The sequence below is a fragment of the Asterias rubens genome, chromosome 19 (assembly GCF_902459465.1).
Source record: "Asterias rubens chromosome 19, eAstRub1.3, whole genome shotgun sequence".
In the NCBI taxonomy this organism is placed as follows: Eukaryota; Metazoa; Echinodermata; class Asteroidea; order Forcipulatida; family Asteriidae; genus Asterias; species Asterias rubens.
The window spans coordinates 7,789,426-7,804,887 of record NC_047080.1 but is presented as its reverse complement, the minus strand read 5'-3'; the positions used below and the strand labels follow the sequence as shown (position 1 = coordinate 7,804,887).

The 15,462-nt window shown below is 37.9% G+C and overlaps 1 protein-coding gene across 5 annotated transcripts in view; it reads right to left on the bottom strand.

The window, feature by feature from the left end:
* The window catches only part of LOC117302986 (dynamin-1-like), a 38,035-nt gene extending 22,860 nt beyond the window's left edge, over window positions 1-15,175 (bottom strand). For all 5 annotated transcript variants that reach the window (XM_033787000.1, XM_033787002.1, XM_033786998.1 and 2 more), the window contains exons 1-5: window positions 14,893-15,175; window positions 12,264-12,337; window positions 5,623-5,772; window positions 5,296-5,499; window positions 762-860 (exon numbers count right to left, since the gene is read on the bottom strand). In XM_033787000.1, the coding sequence (XP_033642891.1) occupies window positions 762-860; window positions 5,296-5,499; window positions 5,623-5,772; window positions 12,264-12,337; window positions 14,893-15,053 (688 nt within the window). In that variant the 5' untranslated portion in view covers window positions 15,054-15,175. The remainder of the gene's footprint in view (window positions 1-761; window positions 861-5,295; window positions 5,500-5,622; window positions 5,773-12,263; window positions 12,338-14,892) is intronic.
* Between the last annotated feature and the right edge of the window lie 287 nt (window positions 15,176-15,462).

Sequence of the window (15,462 nt, the reverse complement as noted above, 5' to 3'; positions counted from 1 at the left end):
CGTACAAAAGCAGTTTTCCCTGGAAAAATAGATTAATCTTAGTGATAACTCAAATCTACAGGTAGGTCATACATTGGTCTTTTTGTAAATAGTTTTTGCAATCATTGTTGACACTGTGCCAACACCGTGTACTTCAATGAAAAATTTGTAGTTTTAAATTGGCTATTTGTGACCCGCTCTGTGAAAATGAGTCAGATGTAGGCAACTTCAAGGATTGAGTTATATGCATGGCTGAAAAGAACACATCAGCAGCAGTAATTTGGTATGTGTTTAAGCATTGGGGTGTATCGCGTTGCTGAGTTACTCCCGTTTGAAATTAGCCACTACACCAAATTAGGATACAAATTAGACATAAGTATGATCACAAAATTGTTGTATTCATAGCTTTATTGCCTAAAAGTAAGTGTTTTAAAGGTTAACCATGCAACTGAAGATCTGAAAAAGATTTTTTTTTATTTTTTTTTTTTTACATTTTCCACATTAAACTGTCCATAACTTAATATTGCATTGGGCGACATCTGACTCATTTTCACAGAGTGGGTCACATTTGTGAAATCTCAAAACTGTAAATTGGTACTAACCTTGATGTATTGAGTGTATGTACTTATGTAACAATTACGTTTATGACTTGAAACTTGATGTAAAATATTGGTGCCAATAATAACATCCAGAATTTGAAAAACACAAAAATGTGTAAAAAATGTGGGATTTGTTTAAGTTTTCGGTTTGCGGAAAAAGATACAATGATGGCGTATTCTTACCTCTGCGCAGTGGCAACAGTTTATTCTCCAGAATATTACGCGCATCAGTTCCGTCATCCATCAAATCCAGTTTTGTAATCACACCAATTGTGCGTGTACCTGGCCATAGACAATAATTACACAAATAAAAAATGAATCAAAACATTCGCTTTATAGATATGTATAGTACAGTGTCTTAGCGAGGAATTTGAAAAGTGGGAGTGCAACCTAAAATCACTACTAAAAAAATAGAAACATTGTGTGCGCAGCACACAACACGAGTGCGCAGCGCGAAGTCTGTCTTGGCCGGGGCTTGAAAGCTCTGGCTACTGTAGGTGCTCTCTGGTGGTTTTTGATGCAGGTTTATAAAAAACAAATACAGCATGTAACAAGGAAATTGTTTAGTAGCCCCACACCTTCCCAACAACAATTAATGTTTTTTTCAAGCACAAGTGGATATTCTCAACAATATTTCTTATACAATTACAATAATACAGGCAACTTTCGCAGACCTTTATCATGGTGCCAACATCTTGGGTTTTTTCCCTGTTTTTTTTCAGACCTACAAAATTTGATCAATTGAACACTTGGTATGCTGGGAGAAAAATAGATGTTTCTCTTTTGTTTACAGTGGTACAAGTAGCCACTACTCATCCTTGAATACTGCTGATGCATTTCAAATAATATTGGTCAATCAGCTATTGACATATTATTGCTACGAGTAGTTCCCATCGACTGCCAAACACACATTTATTCATCACATATTAATTCCAACTAGTTATTTACAAAGTGTCGCTGCATGCCTATATCCGCATATATTAATTCCTAGTGCAGGGTAGAGACATTCCGTCCCACAAGAAATAAAAGTCAAGAGCAAATATCGCTCATTTGCATAATCATGAGGAGGATCCGATGCTAGTAGTTGCTTAAGGCAAGTCAAGATTCAATTACGGTTACAGTTAACTTCCACATCAGCTGCAGAGGAATAGCAAGTTTTTATATATTGTGTGTAAACGTAAAGTGCAGAAGTGATTAAAACCCAGGCCTGATACTTCATGTAGGCAACGAAAGCAATTGCCTCCATGCCCTCTGGTCTTTGCCTTGGTGCCCTTGAAATGCTCCAGTAGAAATTAACAGTTGCCTCTGGAGAAAATGCCTTGGTGCTCTTACCCTTTCAAAAACGAGTTCAGAACCCCTGACAATAAACTACATACTAAAGAGCACCAGTCTATTTGGGACTCAACTTGGTAATTTGTAAAAAGCAAAATTTGTGAAAGCAAAATGTCAGACCTATGAAAGTAAAAATTAGTTTCTCTTCAAACCGAGACGTTGGTTCTAAAATTAGTGGGATATGTGCTTTCAAATGATATGATTTCTTTAATAGTTGTTTGGGAAACTCATGCTTGAAGCTTATAAAAAGTACATGTATGATGTACAGGTGTACAGGTAGCTCAAATTTCAAATTTATAAAATGATATCAGTTTCTTTTGCAACATGATCAGTGTCTTAGCCAGGATTTTGGAAAGTGGGAGTGCAAACTGAAATAGTGGGAGTGCAACCTAAAATCAAAAAAAAAAAAAATAGAAACATTGTGTGCGTAGCACACAACACGAGCGCGCAGCGCCAAGTCTGTCTCACCCCCCACTATTTTTGTTCCTTGTTTGTAATAATGAACAAACATTGTAACAAAGAAGATGCAAACAACAAATAACACATGAATCATTTCAAACAGATTACAACCAAGTCTACTTGATTTGGGTTTTTCAACAAAGACTTGCACAGTTCAATTTACAATATTATGTCAATCCTTCGTTTTTGTGTCACTTTAGTCATATGCCAGTTTGAACATGGAGCTATTTCTACCTCCATGGTTTGACAAGGTTTGTATTTGAACTTTAAAACAAATACACATTATTAAACTCTATAAAATGTTTCTGGGGCAATATTAGGCCAGTTCAAAGCACTTACTTGGACCATGGAGCTTGGACCCATTTAGCCCAAAATGATTTAAAAGTGATACAAATAATGCAGTACAAGTTTTTTGCTGTCAACACAATATTTTTTGGCATGTGTTACTCTTGATACAAATTTTTGCTTAAAGACTAAACAAAAATGAAGAGGTATTGAAGAAATTAAGAGTTATCATAAGAGTTATCATTTGATTTCAGAACTATAGGCCTAAGGTCAAGAAGCTGATAATAGTTTTTGTATTTATTTTAAACAAATCAATTAATAATTAATGTAAAATAATGATTCACACAAGTATTTGCAACCAATCAAAATGTCAAGAGTGATTTACATGTACCATAATTGTTTGCTTAATTCAAACTGACCGATCATGGTAATTATTATTTTCCTTAGTATTTGTTTAGGTTTCATAAAGTTTGAGTCTTATAGGTTGTTTAATTGTTGAAACTGGGTCAAAGACAATTTGTAAACAGTCTGCGGAGAATAAAGAACAAACAGTTACGAAAGACAGTGCCATTTAAGTAGTTCCACTGGGCAAAAAAAAACGTTCTTCCATTAAAAAAATAAATTTGGGAGGTCTACAGCAAAACTGGAGATTTGATGAGAAACACGAACCAGTTTTTGAACCTTTCGAGCGGAAAATAAACATTAATAAACAGAGATGCAAACATTGAAATCCAAAAAAGTCTTGATGTTTCAAACAAACTCTACAACGAACAAATGATGTGCCCTTGAATTTCTAGGAGGAAAACAAAGATTGTCATGTTTGCCGCCGTCGAGTTGGGAAAAACTGCGGAACCAATCTACAAAGCAACTGCAGAATGTATGCGGTAAAAGGTGCACTGCACAGGGTGTCACTCAGTTACTGATACTGACGTCATAGTAGAAAAAATCAAGAGCGTGATGGTTTGTAGGATCGTGGAGATGAGATTGGTACCTAAAATAATCTGAATGAAAACGCGTGTGAAGTCGCCTCTATCATACCACGCGTGCGTGGAGTTCATGCTGCCTGCCTGCTGATGACGGTTGATGACGACGACTGACTGTTAAAACGAAGTCTGCGTGTCTCGCTTGCGTTGTGAATTTGCACGTGCGTTGTGTATGTAATGTGTGGGTTGTGCGTTGTGTTTTGTGTGGTCGCAATGTGGTCAGCGTTTTCGAAGCAACTTCGAGTGATTGTTTTATGGTTGCGTCGTTGAAATTTTGATTCAAAAAGAAGAAGGAAATCTGGTAAAACCAAATCTAATGTTACTCACTGCTGTTTTTAAACTGTTCAACAACAACAAAATAAATAAAAGAAGTTCAGTAATTTTCACTGAAATTATTAGACAGCACGGCTTCAACCATCTTCAACCAAGCCGTGCATCAAAATTTTGCCCGTGTTTTCAGCCCAACTGGCCGTGCTAACACGGCGTGCACGGCTCGCTAGCTAACACGTTGAACATGATAGACAACAGCAAATTTTCCAACCCCCCCTCGCTGGCAAAAGTCAGATATTTTCACACACATATTATTCATTGATCAACTGTGCTACCCAAAACAGAAAGGAAGAAAAAAATGTTTTATTTTATTTTATTTTATTTAATAAAGGCTTTTTTGTGACAATCAAGTTACACTCTACATGTATATTGTGATACTCAATACTGCCTTTACACAATGGTGGCAAAAGCTTGTAAACAAAAGGGTCTTTAGGTTTTTGTACAGACTTAAAGGCAGTGGACACTATTGGTAATTGTCAAAGACTATCCTTCACAGTTGGTGTATCTCAACGTATGCATAAAATAACAAACCTGTGAAAATTTGAGCTCAATCGGTCATCGAACTTGCGAGATAATAATGAAAGAAAAAACACCCTTGTTACACGAAGTTGTGTACATTTAGATAGTTGATTCCGAGACCTCAAGTTCTAAACTTGAGGTCTCAAAATCAAATTCGTGGAAAATTACTTCTTTCTCGAAAACTATGGCACTTCAGAGGGAGCCATTTCTCACAATGTTTTATACCATCAACCTCTCCCTATTACTCGTCACCAAGAAAGGTTTTACGCTAATAATTATTTTGAGTAATTACCAATAGTGTCCACTGCCTTTAAGCTCCCTTCAGAACTACAATAAAAGCCTGGTTTATACTTCACTCGAATGCGAATGCAAAATGAATTTTAGTGATGCATAAATCGGTTAGCGATGTTTTTCTAATTGTGACCCAAGAAAATTCTCCTTGCTTTCAGAAAAAGAATAAACCAGGCTTTATTGTTCATCTGTTGTAGGTTGTCGTGGTTAAGAGCATTGAGTTCAAGTTCTCGTGGTTAATTGAAGTGTGGGTTCGAATCCCAGTCATGGTACTTTGGTCCTAGAGCAAGATACTTTACTATAATTGCTTCTCTTCACCCACGGAGATAAATGGGTACCTTCGAGGGTAGAGGATAATATTGTGTATGAAAAAGCCTTTGGAGAGCTACGTTTGCCCATAATAGGTTATATACTCACCAGGGAGCTGAGGAAGATTAAAGGATTGTTCATTGAGACGGTTATTGTGAAATGCGCCAAATAAGACTTTGTTTTTATTATTTGAATCTTTTATTCTTTACCTGAGGGGTCGACCTCCTTGGCTATTTTCAGGGCATCAGAGTTGGCCAAGTCCGAGTTAGCCGGTGAGACGGCGAGAACGAGACAGTTCTCTTTCAAAACAAACTCCATTACCATAGATCTGATCTGTACTTCAATGTCCGCTGGCTGGTCACCAACTGGTATCTTGGTCATACCGGGGAGGTCGATCAACGTCAAGTTCAACACTAAACAGAAACACAGAAAAATTAATTGATATATTTCCCCACGAATATCAAATGTTACTAATTTTCGTTTAACCCATATACACCCATGTGTGTAAGCACTGAGGGGCAGGGCTTAGTACTGACCATGAGGGGAGTAGACCCTAAGGTTGATAGGGACGGCTGAGATGCCTTTATTGCTCCCGGTGATGCGGTCCGTCTCTGCTTCAATCTCCTTCCGGATCTCATCAAAGTCTGTGAACTTCTTGCCCCGGCAATGAAGGAACTCACCATATTCTGCATGGAGAAATTTGAAAAATGAATTTATTTAGTAAATTAAGTGCACACCACTACAGTCTCTCTTTTTCCCCTTCACAGAATTTGGATATTGAGAACAAAACTTTGCACAAATGTTTCCAGACATAGAAAAATAATAAAAACGCTGGTATTTTCTGCAAGCGGCACTCATAAAACCCATCCCAAAACAAAACAATAAATCATAAATGACAGCACATACTGCAAGTAGAACATCGAGTTAACAAAAAGCTTCTTTATGCAGATTTGAAAGTTTCCCATATCAGGTAGGGAGCCTGAAAGCCTTAGAGCTGCAAATCTGAAAACTTCTCTCCTCCCACTCATTTAATTGATGACTCGCCATTTGTTCCTGAACATGCTGAAGGAGTTTTTGTTGTTTATTGGCCTAAAGAGTATAGAATATGTACAAATACATACTGTATGTAAATTGTACACTAAAAACACATTAAAGGGGCAGCCTCATTGGAAGATGTAAACATCTAGAATGTCTTTGGGTACTCTTTGTACAATACAAATGTTCACAGATTTTCATGTTTGAAGATGATGATGGTAGACAGCTTCCCTTAAAATATTACTTGCTGAGGTGCCGTATTTTTGTGAGAAATCAGTAAAACAATGTCACAAAAATAATTTCCGTCTCAGAGAGACGATAATTATTTGAGCATGTACAACAGATTTTTGTGACTCTCCTGAAAACATTGCTTTGTGATTTACACATTTTTTCTAAAAAACCTGACGACTAATGAAGCTGAAACTTTTACAGGTAAATTATATAATCTACATTTTTATTCATAGTTAGTAGGGATTTGTGTCAAGGCTGAAAACTTTATTTTCAAAAGGTATCAAAACCATTTAAAGTAAATCAAGGAAGTAGACACAAATTAAAAAATATAAAAGGCTAAAGAACCTAGTTAGAAACGTTGGTCGCCATGTCCCTCAAATCCAAATATGTACACTAAATTCACCATCAAACCAAAACACCCACACAAAGTAGGCCTACCTGTACAAGTGCAAGGCATTACAGATCAATGTTATATTTACATCATATTTTAAGTATCCGTACATGAACATTTTTTTTGACAGGTATATTTTTTTAATAAGCTTTGAATTCGTGATTGAAGGGGCACAGCAAATTTCATCAGGTAAGGGGCACTTCTATGTGGAAAATTTAAATTTGTAATTGGAACATTGCAAAGGGCACCACGGCAATTGCTGTAGGTGTATTGGTTTTTTTTGAGAACCCCAAAACCGCCTGACTTGAGCTTACAGGCCCGACGTTGAAATCACTGGCCGCGGGCCAGTGTATAAATCGAGCCCTGGGTTATTTAAAATAGTATGCCAACATTGAAAAATCTAAATTCTAAATATTTCATGGAATATTCTGTAGCCATTGTGTAGCCATTCTGTAGCTTCAGACTCTGTACCAATCTGTACCAATCGAGAAATAGAATATTCTTAGTCTTCATAGATCCAATCCAATCACTCCACACACGTACATCAGGATACACAGTGCAGAAGTCAATATTATGAGGGTGCATTTGTTAATGCAGTCCATCAGCACCCTAGTGTACATTGTTCAATCATAGAGAGATAGGTTTTTTCTTTCTCTGTGGTTCAATGTAGGCCTACACTGTTACTGTACGTTACAGGAACCAGGCTGTATAACCTCAGTGCCTCGGAGTGTATTGATTTCCTATAGGCAGGCTTGGTACAATATTCCCTGCCAATAAATTGCAGCTTAAAGGCACTGGACACTATTGGTAATTACTCAAAATAATTATTAGCGTAAAACCTTTCTTGGTGACGAGTAATGGGATGAGGTTGATGGTATAAAACATTGTGAGAAACGGCTCCCTCTGAAGTGCCACAGTTTTCGAGAGAGAAGTAATTTTCCTGAATTTGATTTCAAGATCTCAGGTTTAGAACTTGAGGTCTCGAAATCAACCATCTTAACGCACACAACTTCGTGTGACAAGGGTGTTTTTTTTTTCATTATTATCTCGCAAGTTCGATGACCGATTGAGCTCAAGTTTTCACAGGTTTGTTATTTTATGCATAAATGTTGAGATACACCAACTGTGAAGGCTAGTCTTTGACAATTACCAATAGTGTCCACTGCCTTTAAAGCAGATTACATGATAGGCAAAGTATACCATTGTTTTGGTAACCATTCAATGGTTTTAATCCTATACAATAAAACATACGTGTGAAAATTTCATATCAAAAGGTAGTTTTTGAGATATTACCGAAATTCAAGAGTGGTTATAAGCTTGGGCGATATCACGATATTATCGAATATCGCGATATTAATTTGGATACGATTTCGGATGGATTTGGTTTTAATCGAAATATCGTTATATCGCGATATATCGCGATAATCGCGATATATCGCAATATCGATTAAATAGCGCGATGTATTTGCTAGCTGAGACATCTTGCACCCCATAGGTTTGGAGTAAAACCAGAAGAATAGGTCATTAGAACACCTCTCTTAAGCTATGACTGTCTCTTCTACAACTTTCACTTGGAGTTTGAAGACTGATGATGTCAAATTTCATTAATCGCGATTATATCGAATATCACGATATATTGTCGGCGATATATCGTGAATAAAATAAATCGATATTGCCCAAGCTTAAGTGGTTATATCCACGCAGAAGGAATTTTATTCCGTCTGTCATGTCTGTAACTGGAATGCAATCTGAGAAGTGTTCAAACATAAAGCGTTTCCCAGAAATAATTGTTAATCAATTTCTCTAAAACCACATCTTTCAGAAGGGGATTGTTTCTTAAAATACCAACAGCTGCAGTGCATCTTAGATAGCACTTTTTTAATGGTCATTAATTTTTTGAGTATTTACCAAAGGTATACCCTCCCTTTAAGCATTGCAAATTGGCAATAACTGTCAACTACATGTACTGTATGTGTGTCATTAAGCACTGGTTTACTTTTGTTAGGTCATATGTGACAAAACCCAATTACCTGAACGATTCATTAAAATGCACTGCAGTACAGACCACACCACTTGCAAACCAAACCATTGTACCTAATACGTACATACATACATATATATGTACAATGCATTTCTTCTTCACCCCCCCCCCCCTTTTCAGAGGAAGGAGGCAGGGTCGTTTATTTTCCTTCTATTTGTGTGGAGGCAGTAGATAGACAGGTGGATGGAAATTATGAGGACAAAAACATTATTCCATTTTCAGAAAAAGATAACTCCATCTTTAAGTAAAATCACTTGTGTATCAATGGTGTACCTGTATACTTCATTAGTTTTGCGCTACTGTACCATGCACAGTATGTGTATGTAAGCTTGGGCGATATCACGATATTATCGAATATCGCGATATTAATTTGGAAACGATTTCGATATCGGATGGATTTGGCTTTAATCGAAATATCGTTATATCGTGATATATCGCGATAATCGCGAATCGCGATATATCGCAATATCGATTAAATATCGCGATGTATTTGCTAGCTGAGACATCTTGCACCCCATAGGTTTGGAGTAAAACCAGAAGAATAGGTCATTAGAACACCTCTCTTAAGCTATGACTGTCTCTTCTACAACTTTCACTTGGAGTTTGAAGACTGATGATGTCAAATTTCATTAATCGCGATTATATCGAATATCGCGATATATTGTCGGCGATATATCGTGAATAAAATAAATTGATATTTCGATTAAAACCAAATCCATCCGATATCGAAATCGTTTCCAAATTAATATCGTGATATCGCCCAAGCTTACGAGGGCCAAGTTGGGCAGGGTTTTTAGGAATAAGAGTTCTGGAAGACTCACTAACATGAGTAATGGAGTAAAGTTATCAATCATATACTTGTTGAGCTTTGGATTGAGCCTCAAAAAACATAGTTCTGAATTTATTTTTTGCAATCCATGTATCTATGTGTAATGTAAAAAATATTATTCTTACACTATACATGTACCATACAGGAACTGGTGAATCTTTTCACACCATAATGCAGACATGTTTAATAAAGACCTTATGTTTACACAGTTTACATTCAGTGACAGTTACTGTTTAGCTGACATTGGTTGACATTTAAACCAGGAAGTAAGAAAGTTGTACCATGCTATCAAACATGACATGTCCCTGAACATTTTACTTTAAGATTAGCAATACCAGGCATGACTATGGTTTAAACTATTAAGACCTCTGCTCCGGAATGCACGGATCATCTGGGCTCAAATTTTAGACTGGACCCAAGCCCAAGGCCACTGATTTTAGCACAAGGCCAGTAAACTCAAGACTGTACGCAAGTTCCGTAGTCTTGTGTTTTTCAATTGAAAAATAAAATACCCAGCTGTCTAAAGGCCGAGTCACACTGCAGCGATAACAAACGATAACTATCACGACGCAAAGAGAACGCATGCTGTTGGTTGAATTGCTCCACGCAGATTTCGCGCACGCTTTTTTTCACTAATTGAAGGCGTGCATTATTAACGTTCTCGTTTTCGTTCTCGTTATCGAGGCGAGTGTGACCGAGGCGAGTGTGACCGGGCCTTAAAGCCCGATTCATACTTCCTGCGAATACGATGCAAATTTTGACAGCACATGGCTATTTTCGCTGTGAATATTTCACAGGAGTTCAGCACAGGGCAATTCTTCAACATTTTCAAATGGTTTAATGGTTTAGTATTTTGAAAAAAATAATGTCATCAACTAAAATGCGCAGTTAAAATGTTGACTCACAATGTGACAATTATCTTTCAGTTTCAGTTCTGTTCAATTTTGAAGTACACTTACCCACAACACAAATGAGATAAATGGTCACTTCTAGTGCTTGTTCAAAAAATACATGTAGCAGTGTATTGTTGTATATAGGCTGTGCACATCATTTTTGTCTTCCCGTTTGGACTCATTGTACCAACAAAATATGTAGAAATCTTGAGCTGCAAGTCCATAAGAGCTTGTGGATGTTACCATAAAATAAAAGCCCAGAATCAATGGTTCGAATCCCACCCAAGCAGCTTGTGAATGTTTCCCCCATAAAATTTTGACAGCACTAAGAGTATGCAGTGCTTATAACACAGTGTAAGGGGAAAACCCCAATTACCGCATTGATCATCTTATTACATTTAGTTCAACTATTATTCTTTGTACAAGTTGGTCTGTTCTGGCATTTGAATTAAAAAGGTTGTTCTTTTTTTACGATTAATTTCAATCCAAAACTTGTCCATCCAAATTTTTCCCATGCCCTGGTTTACAGGCATTAACAGGTTGTCAGGTTGCATGGCTTCTGAATGGCACCTCAAACAAAGATATTGACAAATTAGGAAGACCACGAAAATAAGAGCTGGATAGCTCAGTTGGTAGAGGTTAATCCGGAGGTCACTGATTGAAATCCAACTCTTGTACATTTTTCTTTGTTCAACCAACATTGATTTAAAATGTATCCATTCGGTTTCCCTTGTAGAACCCTACAAGTGCTCTATAAGTGCTCACAAGTTTTTCACAAGCATTTTTGTGTGCGTAAAGCAGTAAGTTTTTGGAGCCAATAAGCGTGGCTTTTTCAATACATCCCTACCAGGGGTTAGTGCTGAGAGGTATCAACCAGTGCCCATGGTAGCAAGGCTGGTTCTATTGGCCTTTCAAGACACCGGACACTATTGGTAATTGTCAAAAACCTGTCTTCTCACTTGGTGTATCTCAACATAGGCCTCTATGCATAAAATAACAAACCTGTGAAAATTTGAGCTCAATTGGTCGTCAAAGTTCCGAGATAACTATGAAAGAAAAAACACCAAGTCAAACAAAGGGGTGTGCTTTCAGATGCTTGATTTTGAGACCTCAAAATTTAATTCTGAGGTCTCTAAATCAAATTCGTGGAAAATTACTTCTTTCTCGAAAACTATGTCACTTCAGAGGGAGCCGTTTCTCACAATGTTTTGGACTATCAACCTCTCCCCATTACTTGTTACCAAGTAAGGTTTTAAGCTAATATTTGTTTTGAGTAATTACCAATAGTGTCCACTGCCTTTAAAGCAATTGGACCCTTTCGGTCAACAGTATTGTCCAAGGCCCACACTTCGTGTATCACAACTACTATATCAAATAACAAACCTGGGAAAATTTGGGCTTAATCGGTCATCGGAGTCGGGAGAAAATAACAGGAAAACCCACCCTTGTATCCGTGCATTTCGCCATGTCATGACATGTGTTTAAAATACATCCGTAATTCTCGTTAACGAGAATTGATATTGTTTAACTGTTTTCTCTAAAAGTAAAGCATTTCATGGAATATCATTTCAAGAGAAGTATTTCACCACTACCTTTTGTAAACCCTGTAAGTTATTTGTAAATCTGTGAACTTTTTTTTCTTCTTTCTGTACCGAAAGGGTCCAATGGCTTTAACAGGATGCCTTGTTTTGGGGATATTTGTTTACATGCAAACAGTACATTCATCCGTTTGGGATTTTGTTTAGTTGTGTACAAACCTGCTTTGGATTGGTTGAGCTGGAGGATGAGTGGTCTTCTTGTTACAATACCTGATCCTCTAGGAAGGAAGTCTCTGTATTGAAAAAAAGACACATAGGATGCCGAGTTAAGACTGATAGTAAACTGTGGTAACACCACAGGCCTGGAATAGGCATGCTGACACCATATTGGTCAGTTTCCCTGTTTCCATAACAGTAATTAATGCTAACATTCATTGCCCAAACATGGCACCAGACTATTTTTTCATCCAGCCTCAGTTTGGTTACAATGCAACCTCGTTCCCAGGGGCGATCAATCTCGCCGCGCCATTTTTTCCCAGCATGCCTTGCTCGATCATAACCCCTGGAAATGTAACTCCAAAATATCCAAATATATTGGATATTACAAATTAGCCCTGTAGTTGATATGTTCTGTGTTGGGCGTTAGTCGCGACAGGCTGGATGTGCTGTGTCCTAAACTTGGCGATGGGTGTTGCGTGACAAAAAAAAATGAATACGTACATCTTTATATGCACGCGTTTCTGCATATACAGCTTTTTGAAGACGCACGGCGTTCCATATTTTGCGCGTATATGATAGCCAATCAAAGACACGGATCACGTTTCCCTCCCACAGGTTAGAGACGTCTGCAGAGCTAGCGAGTGATACGGCGCGCTGCCCATGGTAGCAAGGTTGGTTACAATGAGTTGGACTGGAGTAAAGTCAAGATGACCACACTGTTAAAAAGTTATATTACAGGCAGGCCACAGAAGCCATACCCTGGTCTTGGCCTTGGTGCCCCTTCAAAAGTTTCCCATTGACGTTTAAGAGTTTCCAATAGAAGTGCCCTTTGCAAAATGAAAATGGCCTTGCCTTTTCAAATATAAAATTCCAGGCCTGTAACATGTGAATATTTCTTTTGTAGTGTTTCTTTTCAGAACCAAAACTTACTCCAAAGAGTTATTCAAATGGTGTTTTCAAGAGAATCATTTCCCTTGTATAGAAGAGCAAAACGCTCCGCAAAATGTCTCAGTTGCTACTAAAAAATCATAATTTGCTAATCAATGGTCGCATTCTTTGAAAATGCAAAATTGCTGGACGAAATCATTCCCTGTTACCGCAAACTTTTTAGTTTACTTCAAGTTCTAGTAACCTAACCCTCCTCCGACCGTAGGGCTACGAAGCATGCTCGAATTGTAAATTTAGCGAAATGGTCAAACACGTTCAATTTCGACGTAGTCAACAGATTTGCTCTATTTTTACCACTTTCGAAAATCATGGCACAAATTCTATGAACACGAACTTAATCCTCAATATCTAACTAATAACACTCAAAACACCATTGAGAAAATATTTTTTTTAAAAGGACAAAACTTAACAGATCCTGTGCGAAACAGTCACAAATGTCCCAGGTTGAAATGTCGCATCACCATTTTGTGACTTCCCGATATGTTCAACGCTTTTTTTTTGTCACCAAGCGCTGAACCGCAGGTACCAGCCAATTGATATGACGACCTGGCGAGCCGCGGCTGAGTTGGACTAAACCATTCTGTAAAAGGGGTGTTACAAGGCATTGCGACAGTGCGTGGACGCTATACAAGTAAACGACGGGCATAGTAAATGGACAGCGCACACGCAATACCTTATTACACCCCTTTTACAGAATGGTTTAGTCCAACTCAGCCGCGGCTTGGCAGGTTATCAATTCAATTGGCTGGTACCTGCGGTTCAGCCCTTGGTGACCAAAAAAATAAAGCGTTCAACATATCGGGAAGTCGCAAAATGGCGATGCGACAGGTTTAAAATAGAACCTGGAAAATTTGGGACTGTTTCGCTCCCCGGGATCTGGTAAGTTTTTGTCCTTTTTCTTAATTGTGTTTTTGAGTGTTATTCATTAGACATTGAGGATTAAGTTCGTGTTCCGAGAATTAGTGACATGATTTTTGAAAGTGGTAAAATATGAAAAATTTGTCGACTAGACCATTTCGCCCTTTACAATTCGAGCATGCTTCGTAACTTTCCGGCTAGGCCGTCGGGAGGATCGAGGGTTACGTTATCGCAACTATTCAAGTACAACCATGCAAAGTTTCAAATCCTACTATACAAACAGGAATACCTCGTTTGAGAGTAAACTAGATACTATTTTAATTCATAACCAGTGAATGTTAGTGGCAGGATACAGACAATGTCCAATTGACACTTCAACTGTTCTCTTTCTAATTACTAAATTAGTATATCCCCCTAATATGGTTAGTGTAGCTAGTAATGGAAATATTAAAATTGCAAAAACAATATGCATACCTCAGTTACATACTACATAGTTTAATTTTAAACAATAACATTGATGAATGTTAGTCAAAACAGATGCTGAAACCACGGTTTAAGTTACACAGGCCCTTACTCATTAAATATTAACAATGATATTATTATACCAAAGTTAAACAATGAATTATTGATTGAATTAAAATTAAAAAAATAGGCACCCTATATAATAAATAAGACATGACCACAAAAATTATTATTGTATCTTATCCAGTTAAGATTATGTTTTTGGTCATAATCGGGGAAACAGCGGCGAATAAGATACAATACTTTAGATTGCCAAACAATCATTGGGTTCGAACTTTAGCCATCTGTTCCGTAAAATTACCTTCCAACAAAATTTTCCAGCACGGAGCTTTTACCGGCACTCTGCCCGCCCACTACGGCAATCTGTGGCAGGTCCAGGGAACTCCCAAGTCCAATGGTTGCAAAAGCATCTTGAAGCTTGTTCACGATGGGTATAAGATCTTCCATTCCATGGTTACCCATCTTGAGGCCTTTATCAGTGTGCCAATGATCAGAAATAAACTTAAAACTCGCCTTTAAACGGTTAAAATTAATACAATAATGCAAGTGTCACCCGGTGCTGACTGCATTTACAATGTTTGCCCTCAGTGCACTCGCAAAATGGCCACCCACTTCCTGAGTCTGCGCAGTGTGTGTGACTCGCGGAGATCTCTAGTACACTGCGGTGACGTCATCCAATTGCCATCTAACGTTGATGACACGCGCACACACACTCTCTCGCTCGGACCAACAAACATGATTGTATGACGCATAAAACCCAAACCACCACACCATTGTTAACAATATTGAATTGTATTTACACGAATTCAGACTAAGACACCAGAGGCCTGGGTCGGATGAGTCACCCGTAGGATCGACGGGACGGGACCGG